The sequence below is a fragment of the Anticarsia gemmatalis genome, chromosome Z (assembly GCF_050436995.1).
Source record: "Anticarsia gemmatalis isolate Benzon Research Colony breed Stoneville strain chromosome Z, ilAntGemm2 primary, whole genome shotgun sequence".
NCBI lineage: Eukaryota > Metazoa > Arthropoda > Insecta > Lepidoptera > Erebidae > Anticarsia > Anticarsia gemmatalis.
In genome coordinates, this window is record NC_134776.1 from 5,102,657 (window position 1) to 5,126,712 (window position 24,056).

The 24,056-nt window shown below is 37.7% G+C and overlaps 2 protein-coding genes across 8 annotated transcripts in view; both read left to right on the forward strand.

Annotated features, from left to right (window-relative positions):
• Positions 1-6,901, forward strand: part of LOC142986218 (uncharacterized) — a 37,658-nt gene extending 30,757 nt beyond the window's left edge. The window contains exons 2-4 of the mRNA XM_076134571.1: positions 5,240-5,410; positions 5,616-5,911; positions 5,998-6,901. Coding sequence (XP_075990686.1) covers positions 5,240-5,410; positions 5,616-5,911; positions 5,998-6,679 — 1,149 coding nt within the window. The 3' untranslated portion in view covers positions 6,680-6,901. The remainder of the gene's footprint in view (positions 1-5,239; positions 5,411-5,615; positions 5,912-5,997) is intronic.
• Positions 6,902-7,234: 333 nt separating this feature from the next.
• On the forward strand, positions 7,235-22,433 carry LOC142986217 (galactose mutarotase-like). Of its 7 annotated transcripts, none has more exons than XR_012960337.1 (12): positions 7,340-7,797; positions 8,632-8,725; positions 9,563-9,726; positions 12,220-12,429; positions 12,958-13,045; positions 13,613-13,760; positions 14,594-14,699; positions 16,383-16,496; positions 17,421-17,531; positions 18,537-18,615; positions 19,322-20,464; positions 21,277-21,413. XR_012960337.1 is itself a non-coding variant. In XM_076134568.1 (12 exons), the coding sequence occupies exons 1-12, from the start codon at positions 7,498-7,500 to the stop codon at positions 21,286-21,288; spliced, it is 1,536 nt and encodes a 511-aa protein (XP_075990683.1). In that variant the 5' UTR covers positions 7,348-7,497; the 3' UTR covers positions 21,289-21,420. The 7 variants fall into 7 exon arrangements, 4 of the variants coding, with proteins under 4 accessions (XP_075990682.1, XP_075990681.1, XP_075990683.1 ...); XR_012960336.1 differs by having other exon boundaries at positions 19,322-20,668; positions 21,277-21,411; XM_076134568.1 differs by having other exon boundaries at positions 7,348-7,797; positions 19,322-19,431; positions 21,277-21,420.
• Positions 22,434-24,056: the final 1,623 nt, after the last annotated feature.

Sequence of the window (24,056 nt, forward strand, 5' to 3'; positions counted from 1 at the left end):
AAAGTATGGATAAGTATGAATATTTGTTTGATCTACAAACTATTGTTTCAAACCTAGTTGTAATTTACATGTTATCATGTTTTTCTGATATATCCTGGCTACTTCCACGCAAATGATCAACGGTTCGAACACGAGGCAGTTCACCTATGACTTTAAGAAGGTATGTGTTATAAATAGTTATGTCTTGTTCTAGCGGTGGTAGAAAACATCGTGTTGAAACCTTCCATGCCTCAGGTTTTTAACATATTTCTTGAAGGCATACAAAGTCCCGAAGCCTTACTTGGCCAGCGAGGTGATCTCAAGGCCTTCCGTTTTTCGGAAGGAGACTCATAGTTAGGGCTGCCAGATGGTCAGGATTTCCGGGATTGTCCCGGAATTTGGCGGAATTTTGATTCCGTTCGTGATCAGAGAATTGTCCTTGAATTGATCAACCCGGACCAGCGGACAGCAGTATAGGATTTAAAAAAAAATTAATACAAAAGCTTAGAACACATGTCATAATATGCTTAATAATACCAGCAGTAATGCTTAACAAGTCAGTTTCACTCCATTAGGTACAGCAATAAGCGTTCATACGGGATGATAAGCTCTGTAGATAACCTAGAAGTTTAGTAAATAACTTTACCAGAAATACAGAAAAGACCGGTAGTTGTATGTAATAAAACACGCTTGTTTCACCTTAGGGGGTAAGGTTTCCTCTCAACATTTATTAAAAATTATGGTTGAAATTTATCAATTTCAAATACAAAATTAAAAAATCTAGACTCATATTTGTATTTGTGTACTGTAGCTCGATTCTCTACTACTATCGACTACCGACAACCGACCTGTCATCGAGAAATTTTGTATAAAAATCAGTACCGCGATTCTGTACAACTATCGAGTATCGACTAACGAGCTGTCATCGAGAAATTTTGTATGAAAATCTGATCAGCGCCTCTGGCGGATGTCGTAGGAAACATTTGGGCAGTACATTCTAAATGTCAAAATTTCGATAGCTAGCCGGTTGTCGGTAGTCGATAGTGGTAGAGAATCGAGGTACTGATCAACGCCTCTGATGGGCGTCGTAGAAACTTTTTTGGCAGTAGATTCTAATTGTCAAAATTTCGATAGCTAGCCGGTTGCCGGTAGTCGATTGTGGTAGAAAATCGAGGTATGTACTGGTCACACTGACCCAAGCAATCATTATAAAATTAACGTTCTTTTAGAGTTAGGTACTCTCTGTTCAATTGTCTTTATCACTACTGCATAATCTATTATAACATGAATTGGCCCGTTGCTAGGTATGTTTGTCTGTTCACGAGAAACTCAAAATTTACACAACGTGGTTTTCACTGACAGTCTAACCCGGGGAAAAACAGAGTGATGAAGATCCTTAATTAGTTTTTCTTGAATTAGCCTGCTTCTGTGTGTCACTGCTAGGCAAAGCTTTTGGATTTCCAGACCCCTCGGTCACTTGCTGCGTTTGGCCATCCATCCAGAAACGCGTCTAGGTCGTCGCCAACTCCGTTAGTTATAACGGTAAAATTACCCGAAACTTTGTATCTATAGTTAATTTCTCATGTTACATAACACTTGTTTGTTTATACTTCCACAATTAAATAGTTTCTCATAGATGCGTGCCCGAATCTTCTCTCAGCAGTCACAATTATATAAACATGTTAATTTGTTTTTAAAATTAATAATAGCGTAATTGGCATATTATGATTTGGAAAGTGTGTTAGTGGGTTTCTCATTATGATGGCGGTTGTACAAATGCAATATTTCTAAGAACTTTTCTGTCGTTTACACGTATGAATAAATCTTTTATTAGATAATTAACCGGTAGAGTATCCGCTACTTTGTCATTGTAACTAGGTATAATTGACTATGACTGATAATTAGTAATAAGTACGTCGCGTGAGTGCCAGAAATAAACATACATATACATATTAAGGCTTAAGACTGTCTGTTATTCTCTCAGAACTGCTTAACGGACTGTGATGCTTAGTACGGAGTTAATCGAAGATCTAGATGTTTTTTTTAAATCTACTTCTAATAACCGAAACCTATGAAGTCTCTACATTACTCATGTCGTAATGCAAGTGAATAATTTATCTGGCACTCTACCTTAGTGGACTTTGTCTTTCTAAGACTTTATGAATTTTAAAACTATGTACCTATGTTTTCCCTATAATTTTTGACATTCTTGCATTGTTTGCTTTACTAACAGCCGCTAATTAGTTTCCCGTTTTCACAACATTTTCATTACTACTTCACTCCTATTAGTCATATTGCGATGTTATATAGCCTACCTCAATACTAGTAACTAGACCACTCAATACAAAATTTATTTATTTCTGTCCGGCAGTTTCTCAGATAAGCACGTTCAAGCAAACCAATTCTTCAGTTTTATATTATTAAAATAGACCAAACCTTTCAAGTATACATTACACAATCAAACTCTACGACATTGGCAAAAAACTGTCTTTAAATAATAACCATTTTGGTATGTTAAAATCTGCATATTGCTTCCGCCGTTGTGGCGGGAAAATGTTGATGCAGTTGTCAGTTACAGTAATGAGTTTCACTCAGATACAAGTGATACAACGAACTGTTACTTGCACGCATGAACTTTACCACGCGATAGCGATAAATTAAGTCGACAACCTGGAAACATTTACAATACTTTTATCTCAATAGTAAATGAACATTTTTAACCTGCACGTATAAGTACTGCTTCCCTTTATGCGTTGTAAATTGTAATAGGGTAGGGCGTTTAATGGTTCCGAGGGCCCAGGCCGGACGCAGGCGTCACGCGTCGCCGGCTATGCATGACGGGCTTGCCTCACCACTGCCAACCCGACTTATTCAAACGCCAACCCCACCACGTCAACGTACAACCAAACAACTGCCAATCCAATCGCACTGTAGTTTTTAGGCCATGAGTCACAATTACGTAACCTCGGTGAAAATGATACCTTATGAACTTGGTCAGGTACACCTGCTTTAATGTTCTGTCACGTACTGTTTCTAAACAAACTTTAATTTGTAAGTTCGTTGGCAATAAGGTAATAATCGTAAATAACCAGTAAGCACTCCTCAAACGAGCCTTAGGAACCTGTTGTGCACTCTCTCTGGACTGTTAGAGTTTACAACTGGGGAAAGTTATACTAAAACACAAATAGATACATCAATGGATGTCTCCATTCATGTATCTATTCGCAGATTATAGACAAAAAATATTTTCGCGCTCTCAGAACCAAATTGATAAACATTAAATTAGGGAAATACAAAAGAAAATTGACTCCATTAACACACAAATACATGACCATGTAATTGGACTGAGGTTCTGTTAATCGAAAGTAGCTCTTATAATTAGCTACAATAAAATCATTCTGCAAAATGTTGAGTACCACCACACCGGCGCCGGCTCACAGAGACGGAACGTTTAATAAAAGAGTACATTTTTTAAACCGACTGTCGCTTCGCCGACCTAGATAAAAGAGCCATCGTGTTTAGGACCCCTGGTGTAGTTTCATTTAATCTTAGTACCGTATTAGCGATGGAAGTTTTTTGTAAATTGAGAATAGTAGCCCACTGGCCTTGATCACGCGTGTTCGGTTCCAAGCCAGCGATCCCGACACATGAGAAACCGAGAGCAACCGGGCACCACCCTACGCAACCTGACACCCGCCAACCTGACCGGAACATCCAGCAAAATGGGTTCAACTTAAACCATAATTATTTCTATATTAAACCTTTGCACATACAATTTGTTATTTTGAAACTTGATATCTTTGCAAAGTTCTCTTGTTAGGATAACATTAATACGTAATATAACTTGTTTATGCCTTTAATATTTGTATTATGTTCAGCGCGTACCCAACAGGATATTTTGAAGTAGTTTGTGCAACAATTGAAGATTTAACTGTAGCCATTCGAGTTGCACACCTTAAAACGCACTCGTAATAAATCCAGTTACGTTCTAGTATCGCAATTCACAAACAAGTTGACCTACATTCCCAAAGCAGCTGATCTCATTTAAATGTGCATCAAATATATACTTAGGACAATTTTGAAACTAGGATGAAAGCATACACGTAAAACCCATGGCAGAACTCCAAGTGCACTAGATTTTGGTATTTACTGAGCTATTTACAACGATGTGTTTATCAAATAATGAGTCCGTTATGATTCCAACGGTTTGTTTCACGTAGAATTCCATCCGTTTGTATCATTATAATGAATGCTCATTCTGTTACTACAATGACATTTTGTCGATGTGCATTTAAATTGGTGAATGTGGTTTATTGTCTTTGTTCAGCAGGGTCATGCAGCTCTCGTCGTCGGGTCATGCACCTTATTGTTTCCAACATCATTGATCATTGAGAGGGAAGTTTTATGCAGGATACCTGTTCATTTCCACCTTTAACAGTAGCGCAAAGTTCACATGAATCTGAATATACTGACTGAATAATGAATGAATACTAAAATGCAATATAATTAGAATGTAGCACCTAAAGTTCAGAGACATAATAAAAATACTATGATGCTTCTTTGTACTTTATTACAGTTGTAATGTTTTCTAGCACACTGTACGTTTGCATTGACATTTCCAATTTGAATCGAGCAGCTTGCTATCTTGTACATAACGGGAGCAAAACAACTTTTTGCATTGTTCACATGCAGGTCAATATGAATCGAGACAAAAGCGTGGGATGCCTCTGACACTGCCAGTTACTAACGTACATACGTGAACCAGTAACTGCTCTCAAAGTTTTTTTTCAAAAATACACACGAGTGACGCTAATGAGACACCGTTAGTGGAATCAATCGTTTTTATCAATTCCATTCTTTTAACTTCAACTGTTACATAATTCTCTTGAATCATACAATACTCTCAGCAAAAGTTTTCAATCACAAGTGGTGGATGATAATTGCAGAAGCAGCATTGTTTGCTTCAATACAATGAAGACGTCCGTTCAAGTTTTCGACATCATTATCATTTTACCAATACAACTAGTTGTTATTGACCCATGTTTTCCTCCACAACCTTGTTACCACACATATTATTAAGCTACAGTCACATATACATATAATTGCGCGACGATTACATTAAGACCCCAAGTTGGTCTGGTGAAATTTCTAGGTCCGTGAATCATCGCCTTCCTTCTCCAATCGGGCTCTAATGATAGTCCATACAGTGACATAGTTTCTATTGTTGCATGTTATTGAACATTACGATGTTTTGTTGCAGGCTCCAGAAAGAATTGAGCACTGTTCTCAACTTTCCAAAATCAGAATTATGGAGCAAAACGGCGATGCTGTGAAACCGCCAGACAAACAGCTGAAGAACCATAATATACGGGACACTGAAGTGAGCGCGTTAAATATGGAAATTGAAACGTTAAGATGGCAATTGTCACAGGTATCTAATTACATATGTAATTAATAGTATTCCAGCTAGCGAGTTTGTTGGTGCACCAATAAGAGTTTATATTAAAACAACCCTGTGTACGCAATGCAAATTGAATTATGCTACGCATTATAGCGAATTGTTGTTATGTTATATTTATATCGCTTGCTTTGTTAAAAATATGAAAATCGCCAATTTTCGTGTGACTTTATTTCAGACAGAAGCAAACCGACAAATGCACATAGCTTTACTTAAGCAGGTAGTGACTTTCCTCAGCAGAGTGAAAGAACACATTGAGCACCAGAATCCCGAGGCTGGCCCTGATAAGGAAATAGTGTCCTCGAGAGAAATTCTAAACAGTGCCGTAAATGTCTCTGACTTGCCGCGATCACGATCAGTACTACATGTCAATAAGCACGAATACTCCCTCAATTCGAGTAAAAAGCTCAGCACCAGGAAAATAAGCAAATCCATCAGTAATGTTAACGGTTACAAAGATTGCATCGATGTTTGGTAATTGTTATACATTCAATGACTTGCTAAATTAAAGTTCCGTACTTATTTAATTCTAATAATTAATTAATAAACAACTTTTTCAGGAATCAATCCAAATTATCTTTGACGCCTGACACTGATAGTGCTCAGAAGATAACCGAAGAAATATCCAGACTGATCACTCTTGCCAATACTGTACTCAGTACCAAATTACCCGATCTCGCTTGCAAGTGCAACGATAGTAATGACACTTTAAAAGATGAAAATATAAGTGACGGTGAAATCATTGATACAAATGATTCTAATTCATCTCTCAACTTTATTGATGAAGACACTACTAACGCATTTATTCTTAATACAATTTACGACAGCGAGGATGCCTTTAGTTGTCTGACTAACAATTTTGTAGATGTTAAAGATCAGTCTTTGGGTGACTACATAGTGTCATCGTCGCCGCTCACTTGCGGTTTGGAAAACGACTTTGCCGGCGTTAACATAAACGAAAAAGATGAAAGCATTAAAACTCAAACGGATTCCAAAACGAGAACTATTGACAAAAGGAGTGAATACAACCACGTTGCTAACTTTATTGAAGATGAAAGTGGTTTTTCGTCAATGAGTTCTTTTCAAGAGATCGGTATACCCATAATAAGTATTATTCCACCGTCGCCGTGCAAAGAAGTAGATTATATTGATGAGCTCACCGACATTTTAGATGAAGCTGAAAAGTGGAAGAGCGGTACAATGGACCTAGATAAACAAACTGTGAAAGTATTTTGGGTTTGATAATGTTTGCCAATGTACAAAATTTGTGCCTGATTGCGTAGTAACGACTGTTAAATTATTGTATGTCAGTATTTGAAATTGTAGTGCACAGTGATTTATCATAGGTTTCACCTTACAATAGTGTGTTCGTGTCGCCTTTGGACGTGTACTAACGCCGAGATATTTTTTTATTTGTAACTTTAATATCTTAAGTTTAATAAAATATTTCTTTATGGTAAAGTATCAAGTGGTTTGTTTCATGCCTGTGTTTTTTTTTTCTGTGTTCCATGAAATATTGAGTATTTTTTTACATAATATTAAAATGTTTTATTGTATTAAAATGTTGGTAAGTCTTATAGAAAACGGTGAATAAATTGTCTTCGATTGCAGTTACGAAACCTTCAAAATTCACGGTTTCATTACGATATCCAGCATGGTCTTTAGAAACTGAACAACATTGAACCATTAATTCGTACTTGAATCGAAGGACAGACCGAATCACCTTAATTTGTTATTTTACTGATTCTTTTAATTTGTAACGAATTGTTACATATTGTAGGTAATAATGACATTATGAGGAGGTGTTTTTTATGAATAATCCATAATAAAACACATAATTTATTATAATAATACTAAGTGGTACATAAAACCTCCTGTAAAAGTCATAAACTCATAACTTTCCCGATTTCTATTTAATATTCAAAATTGACAATGTCATTTTTTAAATAATTTTGTAAGAAAAAGTACATGTAAAAAAGGAAATTTATAAATATTTTATATAATAAAATTTAGGCACAAAAAATAATATTTTGGATTAGATCAGCTAAATTCTAGTGACAATGGGAGACGCAGCCGAGGACGTGAAGGCGAGTGGTGATGCCGAGGAAGAAAAGTCTGAGGAGGTCATCGACCCCGAACCACCGGTGATTCCAGATGTGGAGCTTCTGGTCGATGGGTTTGGTTTCATGCCAGAGAGTATGCAGACAGACCAGAGGCGACAGAGTACCACGTCCAAAACAAAACAACACAAGGACAAACCTGAAGAGGCTTCTGACAAGAAGAGTCCTTGCGCGTCCAGCACAAATATAGATATAGTCCGAAGATACACGTGGAAAACTAAAAACAGGATGATGGTTCAGGTAATTTATTAAGTTGGGTCTAACAAATGTAACATCTAAAAAAGATGAGATGAGTTAAGTGCACTACATGGCAGAAGCTGCTGTTCAGTTGAAGAATCTAGACAATTTAGGCGTTCTATCCATTTGAGCACCCTGGTTAAAAGTAAGTAAAGGCGCCTGAGCCGAGCGTGCTCAGGCGATTTCATTTGAGCAGCTCAGCGAAATGAGCTGCTCATTTGGCTGAGCGTGCTTAAGTGGATATTATTATGTCGGTTTTTAGGTTTCCATACCCAAAGGGTAAAACGGATTACTAAGCCGCTGTCTGTCTGTCTGTCTGTCTGTCTCCAGGCTTTATCTCATTGACCATGAGTTGAAGTGAGAAAGTTGAAATTTTCACAAATGATGTATTTCCGATGACGCTATAACAGCAAATACTAAAAATTAAAAAAGCATAATGGTATTAAGGGGGTTCCTACACAATAAACGTGTTTTTATAATATTTTTTGGTACGGAAACCTACGTGCCCGAGTCCGACTAGCACTTGGCCGGTTTTTCGTTTATTAAATAAACCTTCTTGATAAATTTTATTAATAAGGTATGCTGGCAGAATAAACATCAACATTATACCAATAATGTCTGTTGTTAAAGGCGTACATAAATATGTTAATGCCAATTACATACTTTCTAAAATTGTACGACGCACATATAAAATTATTGTTAAAGTTTATTAGGGACACATTTTTAGGATGATATTAGTATTATATATATAATTTTCTTATTCCAACCCTTTTTTTTATACATCAGTATTTTTACAAGATATTTGTAGTGTAGTACCTTAGTCCTTTTAATCAACAGGTGATAACATACGGAGCCACTATCACAGCTATATCAGTTCCTGACAGAAAGGGCGTACCAGATGATGTGTTAGCCGGTTTTGATACTTTAGAAGGTAATTTCACTAAGCTTATAATTTCTCTGCAATATTGACAACTTATAACCTAGTATATCAATGCCACCGTACAGGTTTTTGAGTTCTCCATCATAAAGTTTTGGTTGAACACTGAATAAGAATATAAGTCATGCTTTCCCGGTATTGTCTATTCCGTGACAAAACAAAACAGAGTAAGGATACAATAAACTTAGTCAATCTTTAACAAAATTTTGTTTTAAAGAACGATAGTAGAGTATGATCAAATGAGTTATCAATTATGTTGTTTCTGTCTTCAACAATTTAAAGTTTAAATATTATAAACTAGCTTTTACCCGCGGCTTCGTCCGCCACCTGAATAATCCCATGGGAATTTGTCCTTTCTCGGGTATCAAAATATCTCCATACCAAATTTCATGCAAAATGGTTCATTAGTTTAGGCGTGATTATGTAACAGACAGACAGAGTTACTTCCGCATTTATAATATTAGTTTGGATATAGAAACAAACATAGCTTAAGCGTTTAGGATGTACAGTCCGTATGCAAAAAGGAACCAACCAGCAATTACGTACTTTAGAGATATCAAAGGTTTTACAAAAACATGTGGTTCGCTATCAGTTGCAGGGTTTCTGTTCTGGTTTTCGTAAACCCTATTCATAGGCGAAAATGGTATGATTCTTTTTTGAATATGGTCTTAGACCACTTTTATATTAGTAGTCTGCTAAAAAGTAAAAACTGTAATATGGTCGTGTTGTTCCATTTAGCCGTAAATACGGACTTATTAATACAAGTTTTTTTTGTCATTAACTTGGCAAAATAGCCTATTGCTGAGAACCCAATCACCTTCCTTTCCACAGAGTACTTTCAGCCAAGAAACCCGTACTTTGGTGCAACGATCGGTCGGTATGCGAACATCATCAGAGAGGCCACGATGGTCGTGAGGCCTTCGGGTCGTATGTATATGCTCTCAAACAATAAAGGCCACCATCACTATCACGGCGGGTACCGAGGATTTGATAAAGTAAGTTCATATTTTGATTAGGTTAGTAGTCTATTGGTCTTTTGCCTTATAATGGCTGCCTCCGTGGCGCAGTGGTTAAAGTCACCACGCCGCTATCATAGCATCGGGATGATTCCGTGTGGGAATCGAACCCACGAGGATTCGATTCCCACACGCGAACCCACGAGGATTCGATTCCACACGGAACAATTATATGTACGATCCACAAATAATTGTTTCGGGTATGGTTGTACTTTGTGCCCGTTGTTTGTATGTTTGTAAAAAGTCACCGCGACACGAGCTATTCTGAGTGCGGGAGTAGCCTTTTTAAAAACTTATCTAAACGTCTTAATAAACTTAATATTTTAAGTACCCCATGTATTAGTGCACTAGTAAAAAGATATGTGTGCAATGTGTGCATTTCTATAAAGTAAATTGTAGGTTGAACCTTAATGTAAGTTCATGACATTTTTCTTGTTATAGAACAGTTCAGTTCAGTTCTTGTAGAACTATTTAAGAGTCCCAGGCATGTACATATTGTACATAGATATTTTGTCCCGATCTTTTCTTTTACTGTCAGCGTCAGGGACCATAATTTTAATATAGGTACATGTAAATTCTAAGAGAGTGTTACCGTGGACTCGAACTGTGACCACTTGCGTGAAAAGCGACTGTTGAAACCACTTGCCCATTACTGCTTATTTACAGATTTTTATCACATGCTGACTGATATTTTGATGGTAAAAAAATAGTTAACGATGGAGAAGCTAGAAACTTCATACTTATACAGGGTGTCCCATAACTCAACGATAATCCGAGACAGGATGAAAGGCCAAGTCATACCGGTTCTAGGAAAAATAAAAAAAAATTCCATATCACTTAGTTCAGCAATAATAGACACTTTTCAAAAAAATTAAAATTCCACACCCTTGGTCGCATTTTCAAGTCCTGTGATCACCAATGTCACAATATTGCTGTGTTTTTTTGAATTTCGTGATCTTCATTAAATATGCTATTAATCGTAAAACAAATTAATGCACAAAACATTGTTAATTTAATAAAAAATGTTAAGTTTTAGTAAGTCATGGTTCACAAAAATATCGTTAGTTAACTTTGACGCTTCATATTGAAAAAAAAATGTACTACACTACCCTTGGCAAGTTATTTCAAAAGTTGGCGCATTTCATCAAGATTTCAAAATGGTGCAACACTTGTCACTTTTCTTGCCATTAAAAATGTTATTTTTATTTGAACGACGAGTATCCTCGAAAATGGATCGAACGCAGTCGTACAATTGTATGGCCTCCTCGTTCCCCCGATTAAATCCAGTTGATATTTTTTACTGGGAATGTATAAAATAAAAAGTCTATTCAAAATCAATGCAAAATCTTTCAGAACTTCGCCAGAAAATTGACACAGCGTCAGAAGAAATAAATGCAAGGAATTTTGCTTGACTGGTGCAAAGATCTTTTGTACGCCGTTGCAGAGCCTGTATTCGTGCCAGAGGAAAGCAATTACTTTTAGTAAAGATGTAATTGAGTCAGTCCATAACCAATATTTAATGTAATAAACATAATAGATAATGATAATAAAAAAAAAAGAATGAACGAACCATCGTTCTTATTTAATTATTCTCCTTAAACTAAAGTAATTTCGAATTGTTTTCCTCTGGCACGAATACAGGCTCTGCAACGCCTTACAAAAGACCTTTGCACCAGTCAAGCAAAATTCCTTGCATTTATTACCTCTGACGCTGTGTCAATTTTCTGGCGAAGTTTTAATAGATTTTGTATTGATTTCGAATAGACTTTTTCTTTTACGCATTCCCAGTAAAAAATATCTACTGGATTTAGATCGCGGGAACGAGGAGGCCATACAATTGTACCACTGCGTTCGATCCATTTTCGAGGATACTCGTCGTTGAAATAAGAATAACATTTTTAATGGCAAGAAAAGTGACAAGTGTTGCACCATTTTGAAATCTTGATGAAATGCGCCAACTTTTGAAATAACTTGCCAAGGGTAGTGTTGTACTTTTTTTTTTCAATATGAAGCGTCAAAGTTACCTAACGATATTTTTGTGAACCATGACTCACTAAAACTTAACTTTTTTTATTAAATTAACAATGTTTTGTGCATTAATTTGTTTTACGATTAATAGCATATTTAATGAAGATCACGAAATTCAAAAAAACACAGCGAAATTGTGACATTGGTGATCACAGGACTTGAAAATGCGACGAAGGGTGTGGAATTTCCACTTTTTTGAAAAGTGTCTATTATTGCTGAACTAAGTGATATGGATTTTTTTTTATTTTTCCTAGAACCGGTATGACTTGGCCTTTCGTCCTGTCACGGATTATCGTTGAGTTTTGGGACACCCTGTATATACTTCACTTAAAATAAAAACTAAGTAGAGCCAAGATGTCTTGAGTCGTTTTGTGACGAATCTCTCTCCTTATAGTTTGGGATAAAGAATAACCATAATGAACCGTTCGTTTGTTTTTATTTCAGGTGAATTGGCGCTCTTACGTTGTTGGCACGAAAGTTATAATGAGCCACGTCTCACAACGATTCGAAGAGGGTTATCCAGGCACGGTGATGGCCCAAGTCAGCTTCGAAGTAACGTGCGACAATACGATAAAGATGGAAATGAAGTGTACGACCAGCGAACCGACTATCATCAATATGAGTAGTGCACCGTATTTTAACTTAGGTGGTCATGTAAGTGTTATAATTGGATATCCATGTGTCTTATTATGTGAGAACTTAAGCATTTGATGATAACCACAGAGCAGTTAAAAACATTTTAATAAAATTAATCATAAGAAGTAAGTGTGTTTACCGACCTGTTGTCAATCCTTTGCAAATCTTATAAAGCTTTTCGGTCGGCGAAGGACAGTTCTGTTTACTAGAAAATAGCCGATAAAATAACACCGATTTTGCTACCGTCGTTAGCCTCTTTATATAGTTAGTATCAGCTCTCCGCAAGTTATCTACGAGGTCGACTTACTGCACAAATTAAGACGCAACGTAACTTGTGAAGTTACCTGTGAAAATATGATAAGTGGAAGCGCAACTGTCTTCTATAGAAATCTCGAATTTCCCAAAAGGTAAAAACTTACACAATCGAATGATACAAAGAATTGAGGGCCAATGTGATCACGATCACTTTCGATATTTACGTGGCGTGACAAGTTTTTGTTGACATTCCAACAGACTTCATCATAACAAAATATTAAATGTTTGCAGCATGCGGGCTCCGGTGCCATGTTTGAGCACATTTTCACCATCAATGCTGATAAGTACACCGTGACCGACGACGAAGGAGTTGTTACCGGTAAGATAAACTATTAGATACTTCTGGGGACCATTCGAACAAAGTGAGAGGCTCTGGATCTTTCATTTTTGGCCAGCAGGGTAAATAATAAGCCTTGCCTAGCCTTACCTACGGTTATCCGTTTATCACTAGATAGTCTAGATATATGACTAGCTAAAATACAACGCCGCGTATGTCTGTCTGTTAGCGAAGAATTAAAAAGCTACGTGTGAACGTATTTTCATACAGATCTCACTGTTAGATAAAAATATGAATACTTAAATAAAGAAACTAAATCGGCTGAGTTTGAGCTTTAGACCATTAGTTATCTATGAATTCGGAGTAATCGACTAGTAAAGACTACAAAAGGGTTATTTCCTACCACTATCGACAAATATTGTGTGAAATACTGATCAGCGCCTCGTGAAAAAGTTAGGAACTATTATTTTCTTGTATCTACAACTACAATGGTAGTTTAAAATGTCAAACGCTTACTATAAACTGCAAGCACTCAGCTGTGTTTCAAACTTAAAATATAAATTATTTTATCAAAATTCGCATACAATGATTTTTATTTCATACTTCAAGGTGAAAAGAAAGTAGTTGGTGGTACGTCATTCGACTTCAGAGTGCCGCGGATGTTGAAAGTCATGTTACCGAAGATCCCGATGGGAGGATACGACATAAACTACTGCGTCAGCCGAGGTACGGAACAAGATTTGGCGTTCCAAGCAAGGTAAGACCTTCATTTTTTAATTTCTACGTATTTGCTTAATTATGTCTCCTCTATATGAAGTACCTAGCTCCACGTTTGCAAGTGTTGTGTTTATATATAAAAATAATCTTAAGACGGTTTTCCATTTGATCCTTAGTTCTTATTGTTTATCAGACTGCAACAACGATTTTACCCATGTACAACTGTTGAAGGCTGTGTTTGAGAGGCTGCTCGACGACAAATTCTCAATCTTTTCTGGACCTTTTGTGGACTTTGTAACAAACTGCATTGTCCTCCTTGGGAACCTATGTGCTTGTTCACGTTGGAACTCGCGGGCGCGGTGGCGGTCGCGAGCGCGGGGACGTGGCGATTTGTGTTCACGTTGGCCGCCAGGCGGGCGTTTGGCTCAAACTGGCTCAAACTGGTTGATCTTACTTGACATCGCGAGTGGATCGCGCCCGCCACCGCTAGTTCGACGTGAACACACACGAACATCTTCACTTGTTTGATATTGGCGCGAGTGCGCCACGCGGGCCGCGCGCGACGCCGCTAGCTCGCCCGCGACTTAGACCGCGCGAACGGTTTGTACGTGAACACTTCGGTACATCGCCATATGTTTGATATTTCGCGACCGCGCCCGCCACCGCGCCCGCGAGTCAACGTGAATGAGCACTATGTGGTAGACAATATCGCATACCCACTGTTTTGCACTGGCTCGGAACTTTCTGCCGGTGATTTTCTACTGACATCAGATAATGCTTCCTTAATTTGGACAACTACACCCATATACAGCCAACGCGTTAACCACATAAAATTAAATATTTAACGAACGCTTCTCCTTTTATTTGTTTCAGAGTATTGCACCCTGCCTCGGGCCGCGTACTGGAAGTATACAGCAATCAGCCTGGCATGCAGTTCTACACCGGCAACCTTCTACCCGACCCTGATAAGATAGTAGAGGTTCGTTTTATTACAACTATTTTCATGGCATTACTATGCTTTCGTTGTGGCTGAAGCAACATGTTCAGTGATAAAAGGAAAGAATTTGTTCTGTGATGTTACGTGCTTTACCTAGCCTACACATTATTTTTATTGTTCGTCTATTAATTATGATTGCAATCCTTCTCTGTAGGTAAAAAATATATGGCCAGTTTCTCAACTCATACTTAAATGATAGATAGTCTATCTACTAGACAAAGTGGTTACTTTGCAAATGTATGAAAATCACTGCAAAAATCCTATCTAACTAAATCTCAAAGTGGTGAGATAGGCCTTTCCTATCTAGTTTTTCTTAGTGTGTATGTGTGCTTTTGTATTGGATGCTACAGATTTCCAGCGCCTTTAGGCCAGGGTTTAGAGTAACGGAGCTGTATAGTTTTAGACGTTTGATATATTAAATTCAATTAGTCATAAAGAAAATAGAACTCTGAACTACAGTTTTGAACTAAGGTGACAATGAAGGTCCAGTACCGTGCCATTTGTCGATACAGAAGCGTAAACAAAGTTTAAAATTCAATCGCATGTTTTATCGGAGCCACATGAAAAGTTATATAAAAATTACATTTTAGGAGACTAACGCTTGAGTTCAGAGCGAATTCATAGGCCTAGATCATAGAAAAAATATTCCTGACTAACTTGTGTTAAATTTGGCGGTCTCTGAAACGTAAGTTCTTAAGAGAATCCGCAGTTATGCTGAGTTATGTTAGAGCCCTAGCTCAGTGTTTTATGGAGTGAAGCACTGATTGGTAGGTAAATGTACAAGTAAACGGCCGCCTTTACTCACACACTCTATCGCGCATGATGCAACAATCGCGCGTGAAAGAGCGTGCGTATAAAGGGTGTGCAAGGAGAAAGGAAAGAGCGCGCGCCGCGGTCAAGCCCGCGAAGAAAATCGCGAGTGAAGAGCGCGCTGTCGTTCCCGTTGTAATTATGTACGCTCCTAAAAACGCGCGATAGAGTGTGTGTAAGGCCTCATTTACGGAGACACGGGGAGTCGCGCGTCGCGTGTGGCGTGGCGTCTCGCGGCGCGTCGGACGTTTTTATTGTTTACGTAGCGGCGGCGCGTGAAGCGGCACGTATCATCGCACGCGTAAACACAAACTTATAGCAATATACGATGTTGTTTATAGAGACGCGAGGCGGGAAGAGTGGCGCGGCCCGCCGCTGCGCCCGCGTCGTATTCTCAAGCGTGTAGCGAAGCACGCGGCGGGCATCGCTGCGGCGCACGCGGGGTTCTCAGTTTAGTTTAGTTTAGTTTCTAAGAAACAATTTTCTTCTAAAAAAAATCGTTCATATCATACTCCATTGCGACGGTAACTACGTCTGTGTTGTACGATTACCAAATGAGACTGGCAGAAGGTTCCGCCACAGGCATCGCTTCATCGAGAATCGCCGCAGCGTGCGCCGCCGCGATAAAGCCGCGTGAGACGTGACGATGCCATCCGCGGGCTCGGCCGTAAAACACGCTCCATTTCAAGCAAACGCGTGTAAAATCGCTTCACCGTAAACGCACTCATCCAACGCCCTACATTTGAATTTAGTGCGGACCGCGCGGCCTATCGCGACGCGCGACGCGCCGCGTCTCCGTAAATGAGGCCTAAAGGTGCCTAATAGTAAGAAAGTAACAAGCAAATAATTATGTAGGAGTTGCCGGGGGCTGGTGAACAAGAGCAGCATGCAGAGGAGGAGCAGGACAGTGATGTCAGCTCTGAGGTTTCGAGTGTCGAGGGTGAAGAAGCGGAAGAAGAAGGAAGCAAGGTGATTTGAATCATTTCTTTTAGTTTTATTTTATAAAGAATGAATGTGTGCAGTGTAAAGTACAGTATCGTCACTGGTCAGTGCTTACATTTATGAGTCTTTTTGCAAGAATACACACTGTTCGAAAATTGTAGAGTTTGTTTGCTTGGCAGAACGCGCTAATCTAAGGCACTACTTGTGCGAATTGAAAAAATATTTTAATGTTGGATAGCCTATTTATTGAGAAAGGCTTTATAACATCAGACATCAATAAGAGCAGAGTACCAGTATAAAATGTTGCAAAAACGGGGGAAATTATGACCTGTTCTCTCTTATGAAACGCAAGTGAAGTCACTGATATTTCGGCTTACCTGAAATTTACAGTAAATAGGGATTCCTACTAGTGGCAGATCCTCGATTTGAAGCCAGTTCAGATATACCTTAGGCAATATCTACTACTGCGTAAGATTGCTGAAAGCACGTAGTAACACGGTATACCTACTTTCTGTTCATAGCAAAGCGGATTCCGCTACTAAACAATATCGTTTCAGACGCTTACCTTTACAGTATTGCGTTGAGCAATATGTTTTCATATTTATTGCGCTACACTGGTCGTCTTGAAGACGAAATGAAACAAAAAATCAAAACAATCGTTAAGAGCTCTTCTCTGTAACTAAACAGCTGATAAATAAGAGCTGTTTAAAAAAATTATACCATCGCTGCATCGCACTAGCTGTCTCTCGTGTCACGAGGATAAAAAAAAAATACATACAACGGACACACAAGTACAGCCCAGACTATTCGTGAATCGCACAAATATTTGTACCGTGTAAGAATCTAATCTAACCTTAATTACGGAGAATGCAGGCCCACAAATAACGTAGGTTCTGAAGGACTTAATTATTTGTTTGTTGTGCTGACCCATTGTTATTTTGTCTTTTTCAGGGAAAAGTAAGTTATGGATATGTGCCACTGCTGGGCAAGCAGGGCACGTGTTATAAGAAGCACGGTCTCTTCTGTCTTATGCCCCAGAATTTCCCGGACGCTATTAATAATGTGAGTGTACTTTTACGTTACTAGTTACATTTTATTTGTTTATGAAAAGAAAACTGCCGCATAAGCAATTGCTCTTGTGTTGTGGGTACTTACACTAACATGCATACAACGGACACAAAGTACAACCATACCTTTAACAAATTATTTGTAGATCGCACAAATGATTGTTGCGTGTGGGAATCGAACCCACGACTTCTCGAAGCAATGGTAACGGCGTTGCGACCTAAACCACTGCGCCACGGAGGCAGTCAATTACTAATTACTACCAGTTCCAATGGTTATTCGCTTTCTTTAATCCATTACTGTACCACTTGAGTGATTGCTGAGCAAGGGTTTCCTTCCCAATTGAAAAAGGGGTTAAGCATTGAATTTTGCTACGCTGGCCAAGTGCGGGTTGGAATCTTTGCGTGTGATTTCAGGCGTGCTCCGTTTCGTCACATTCCGTTTTTGGGTTTCCGTACCCAAAGGGTAAAAACGGAATCCTAATTCTAAGCCTCCACTCTCAACAAATACTAAAAGTTTAAAAAATATATGCAATAAACATGCCCTTTTTCGTACGGAACCCGTCGTGCGCGAGGCCGATTCGCACTTGGCCGGTTTTGATTTCAATTAGATCCATTCAATTTGGTCACTATGTGACGCTTACTACACGAGTTTACACGACACACTACGATGACCTCAAAACAAGTGAACCTTATGATTTTCCTTTCGCACATGATCTCTGTTTCACGTGCGGTAGTCATAAATCAGCTGTTGACAAAGAATTGATTTATAGCTAAATCTCTTCTTATTTAGAATATTCATCTTTTATGGATCAATATTGAACCATAGTAACTCATGCGCTATGATTTCATATTATAAGACTGTGGACCAAGATAGATTTATTTATGTTTATTAGACTTTGCAATTTAAATAGGTTCTTATAAAAATAAATTACAATTTTGCGTGATAAATTTTCTTGTGTTTCGTGTTTTGAACGTTTTGTAATTAATGCTTTCTTTTCAGAAAAATTTCCCCAACTCAGTGTTAAACCCTGGTGAAGAATACGTCCACAGATTACAATACAAATTTGGTATTTTACTTGGTAAATATGTCTGATAGAAGCCCTTGTTATGTCTTCACAAATATGGTGAAAGTGAATAATTGTCAAAGATTTGTAAAAACCTATTGTGCCATAAACTAAAAAAAGTGTTGTAATATTATCTTTTGTTTCTTTTAATTCTACTGAAAATACAAACAAACTTTAAATTTGTGAGAGATAGAAAATATATGTCATAGGCACATACTGCAGCTGGACTGCTGGAGACTTCTAGTATATGCATGTGCAACAGAATTAACAAAATGGAACACAAGATTTATGGTATCAATGTTGTTGTTGTTGTATGCCTTGTTATTTTTAACTACTAGTCAAATACTGACTGCAACCCATTCTCCTAATGCTTTCAAGTACCTAGGCAGTGTCTTAAACAGTATCCCTCTATAACATTAGTGTTTAAACACAGCCCATGAAAAAGAAAAGACAAATTTTCCCTCATAAGTGCAGGTAGAAACTATTGCATGTTTTCATCATGTTGTTTAAAACAGAAGAGTTTATTAGAAGCAGTAGGCATTTTTAAAACTCTAGGCCAAAACCTATAAAACAAAAGCAAATTGTAAGCACTTTTGTCTTATCATCAATAACAAAATTGACTCATCAAATCTTCGCTAAAAGTCGTCCTGGGAGACACTGGAGATTTATTATACAGTGAGATATTGCTAAAAAAAATTTAAAGCTGCTCCATATTACTTAGGCCTCGGCCTCGAATTTTGCGGGCAGCGGGGCGGCGGCGGCGGCGGCGCGGGAGCGCGGCGGGCAACGCGTACCTATTCTCCAAACCAGCGGGCAGATCGTATACATAATGTTCGTACTTTTGTTATTACAATAACAATACATAATTTTCATAAATATAATAGACGCTTTTATTTTATTTTTAAAGAACATCGATGTTTTACACATATCGATGTTTTTGGATCGATGTTAACATCGATGTTTTCTTAATATCGATCATCCCTACGCGGGCGTTTACCGCTTGAATGGAGTGCACCGCTCGTTGCCCGCTCCCGCGCCGCTGCCACGCCGCTGTTTTCGAGAACCGGTCCATTTGATTTTACGCATAAGATCCTGCCGCTACCACGCCGCCGCCGCCGCCGCCCCGCTGCCCGCAAAATTCGAGGCCGAGGCCTTATAGCGGCGATTGATACGAGAATACTGTCTCATAAAAGTTTCGAAAAACAAAACGTAACTTTTTAACTAACTTCAAATACGTAGTTCAGACGCAGGGATTTAATCACTACATTCCCTGAATTCTTTTGAGTATCATTAAAATCTGTGAAGTCTGAGTATTGAATATTTTTCCATATAATTCAGCTTCATAGGTACATACCACAAAGTCCTAAACAAACTAAACAATTTGAGATTACTTATTTGACAAATGACATTGACGTGTAGCATATGCGTTCTGAAACTTCTTACGATAACAACGTAGGTATCTGTTTAACACACGAAATAACTATGTGTTAGATATTCCGTGGTAGGGCAAAATGTAAGTATTCCTTGCTGCAACTTATTAGAAGCGTTTGTTTTCTGTGATAGATCCAAAACAAAATTTTATTAAACAGCGGTTTCAGATAGATCGTAGTATTAAAGTGCAAAGATAGGTCTTCTAGGCTTCAAGCTGGTCGGTCGGTATAGTGACTGCAATTTCTCTAATTTTTCATAAATTCCTATAATGAAATAGTGTCTAGGTAATTATTTAAACTAGAAAATCATTTCAGAACGCAGCCAAGTTTGACATGATCAGTGTTGATAAACATGCAGTGCAGAGTCACTATAAAAAGTTGCTAAACAAAATTTACTCAATAAACGATAGTGGAAGTGAACAAAAGTTATAAAGGTAGAACATTATACGAAACATGTATGAGGAAAATGCCTACAAAGTATTGGAATAATGTCAATGTCACAAAGTAACAAGAATCGCGGTTTTCAGTTAGCTAAAGTTAGCTTTCGGTGATCCTGCAATGTGTCTTCTAAAAGCCTTGCTATATTTAGAATTTTGGGTCGATAGCACTTAAGTACGAACCTTATTTGAACTGCCACGGTTAGAATTTATTATTACTGATAATTAATATTGAAAATTTACTAACATTTACCCATCGAACAGCTGCGACAATACCTGAAGTTGTATAATTATTTACTGCTAGGTTACTCAATAATACAAGTTCATACATACTATAATGTAAAAAGACTTCCCCGACCTAATATTTAATGAACATGATTTTGAAGAGATCTACCACATGGTTAGCATGGTCATCAAGTACCTAGCTAATTCAGTGCAAGATTAGTAGTTATGTTTGATTCTCTTAAAGAACTGTAGCAACAACTTATCCTAGTGTTTTGTCTGCATGATTAAGTACCTCATGAGTAACTATTATAGTCTAACATCTTAGTAGAGACCTCTGTTCAAGGTGCAAGGGTCGTAAAAGGTTTACAATATTTTCAGTCAGTCACATAAATTTTGTAACTTACTATGGTGGACAGTGGTTTGTTTGTTTCAGCTAATGAGACATATTGTGTATGTCCAGGCTTTCTACTAAATCATTGGCCTATATCTTTGAGGAAGTTTTGAAAAGAATTAGAACTTAACAAAAATTTACCTCTGTTTTACCACCAGATGATTTTAACAGTTAGTTTACAATTTGTTTCCAGCAACATCTTTAACCAAATATGGGCTGACTGTAATTGTCACAGCAAAAGCTATGGAGAAGATATGCTGAAGTTCACTGTCAAATGCAAGCAGCCAATCATAAGCCATGATTTGGATGCAAGAACTTCTACTGAGCCTTCTTTAAATGTGCTCATTCATGGAAAGTCCCAAAAGGTAATTATGTGTCATTATATACTTTGAATAAAATCAATATAAGAAATACAAGTTTAGGACTCCTCCTGGCACTTTTGAATCAGATACCCACACAAGTCTTTAATAGTTCTAACACAAATTAATTGTCAATTGCTTTAACTAATTGTTAAATAGGCTTGCCTTCTCTAACATTGCAAAATGGTGAAATATCTTTGGATAGAGCATGTGACCTAGTGGATGCGTGCCTTACAGTCGCAATATTTGGTCTGATGAACACAGAGTACAATGAAATAGACCAGAAACAATTATTTATGGACTGCATAAATATTTGTTCCATGAGGTTATCGAACCTATATATAATCTCCCGACGCATTGGTGACATGGTGATCACCCTAACCACTGTGCTATGGAGGTCTTTAATTATGAAATATTAATGAATTTAAATCTACAATTAATTTCTTTTACTTTCAGACTTGCAAGGAGACTTGGCCAGGGGCGATGTATGGAAGAACCAGAAGTACCATTCTTTGTCTGTCCAAAGACCGCGCCAATTGTACAATGGACGAACTAGTTTTGTAGACAATAAAGTAAAGGCTTTATTCGACTCTTTGTGGGGTGTTAAGTAGCGTATGCAACTGTCGCGCAAAATGTATTATCTCAGATTTTCACAAAATAGCCCGGAGTCAAGACATTTACGTTGTAGACCTCAGTGCCTTAAAGAGCACGCATATCCGTCGTTCCTGCTCCCGACCTCTCACTCCACACAAATTCCTGCACAGTTGGCTGGTTTTTATGAAACTGTCCACTCTAATTGAATATCGGCTAGCAGTACCTACATTATATTCGTTACTTTTGCAAAGTAAGATTGGTAGTAATACTAGTTTAAGGTCCATAAATAATACTGCTAAGACGCTGAGATGAAAAGTTTCGTGACTTTGTGTATGATCTTGCAAACAAATGTAATTTAAATCAAAATGTTTCAATAAAATACATTTTATAAATGAAATCTTTCTTTTCTGTTCTTTTCATTTAAATAAACGGCAATGTAGGGATGTAGTTAGTTAAGTGCTTATGTACAAATTATAAATATAGTTTTTATGACCGCATGACGGACTGTCACTGCTGGGCAAAGCTATCTCCGAGGGGTTTAGGTCTTGATTCCTCCACGCTCTCCAAGTGCGGTTTAGAGACATAACACGAAGTGTTAAAGAGATTTTATGCATGCAAGGTTTCAGTATGCGTATGCCCAGCGGAAAAATATGGAAAATCGTAATTTGAGTTTAACAGGGAATTAGTGTGTGATATCGTGTAAATGTGTATCTATAGTACACATTTGTGTATCCACCCACTGCAGAGCTATTCAATAAAAACTGTTTCCGCTGGGACTACGTCATCCCAGCGGAACTTTTTTTTCCCGTGGACGCAGAAGAAAAAAAATGCATGCACAAATTAGTGTTTTTTGCATTCATGTTTATGTTAAAATGAAATTTGTGCAACATAAAACTGCGAAGATATTCAAGTTTCCGCTGCGTTGACGAAAAGTGGATCACATACGACAGTATGTGATCCACTTTTCATCGCCAGTTGTCAGATTCTTCAAAAATGATTCGGTTTCATTACGTCGTAATAAAGAAACACAAATGAGTACACGGTTCATTAGGTTTCTTTCAGTGAGCTCGTGAGGTACCCAAATATCGAGCTTTTTTGTGTACCCTGCTTTTTTCAAATGCGCCAAAACTGTTTTGTAGTCAATTCCCAGTTCTTCAGCTACTTCGTATTTACATTATTTTCGTATTTATATTACTGACATGTTGATCTTGCTCCACTTTTTCAAAAACGGCATCCATTTTATCCGTAATAGGGCGACCAACCACAGCGAGGTGCATTTTTGACATCAAAATTTCCGTATTGAAAACGCTTAAACCTTTATGCTACTCTCACAGACACTGCACTAGGTCCATAAACAGTCATTCATCAAATCATTTGCTGACGGTACTTTTACGCTAAACTGATTTTTATGAATCGTTTATCAAGACAAAATAAATAGGGGTACTCCTGGACGGCGGCCTAGGGGATCGGGGTACTCAGGGACTAACCCAAATCTGTAGTGTTCGAAAAGTCAATTAAATAAAATGTTAATAAAACGCAAAATAATCCGTAAAAGTTGATTCATTTAAATGTGTCGTGTTCGCGTAAATAAAAGACAATAAAAGTAAAATAATGACGCCATTGACGATGCTGATGGATTCGGTAAAGAGCTGGATTTTGATCTGGATGATGAATAAATTGTGATATTATAATTTTTATTCATCATCTAGATCGAAATCCAGCTTCTTAGCTCGATATTTTTTTATGCTTTGATACAGTTGTATCAAAGTATGGAAAATCATCACAATAAAATTTACATTCACATACATCACATGTTATCTATATTAATATTATAAAGCTGAATGAAAAGAAGAGTCTGTTTGTACGCGCAAATCTCAGGAACTACTGGTCCGATTCGAAAAATTATTTCAGTGTTAGATAGTTCATTTATCGAGGAAGTCTATAGGCTATATATCATTACGCTACTAATAGGAGCAGAGTAGCAATAAAAAATGTTATCTATATTAATATTACAAAACTG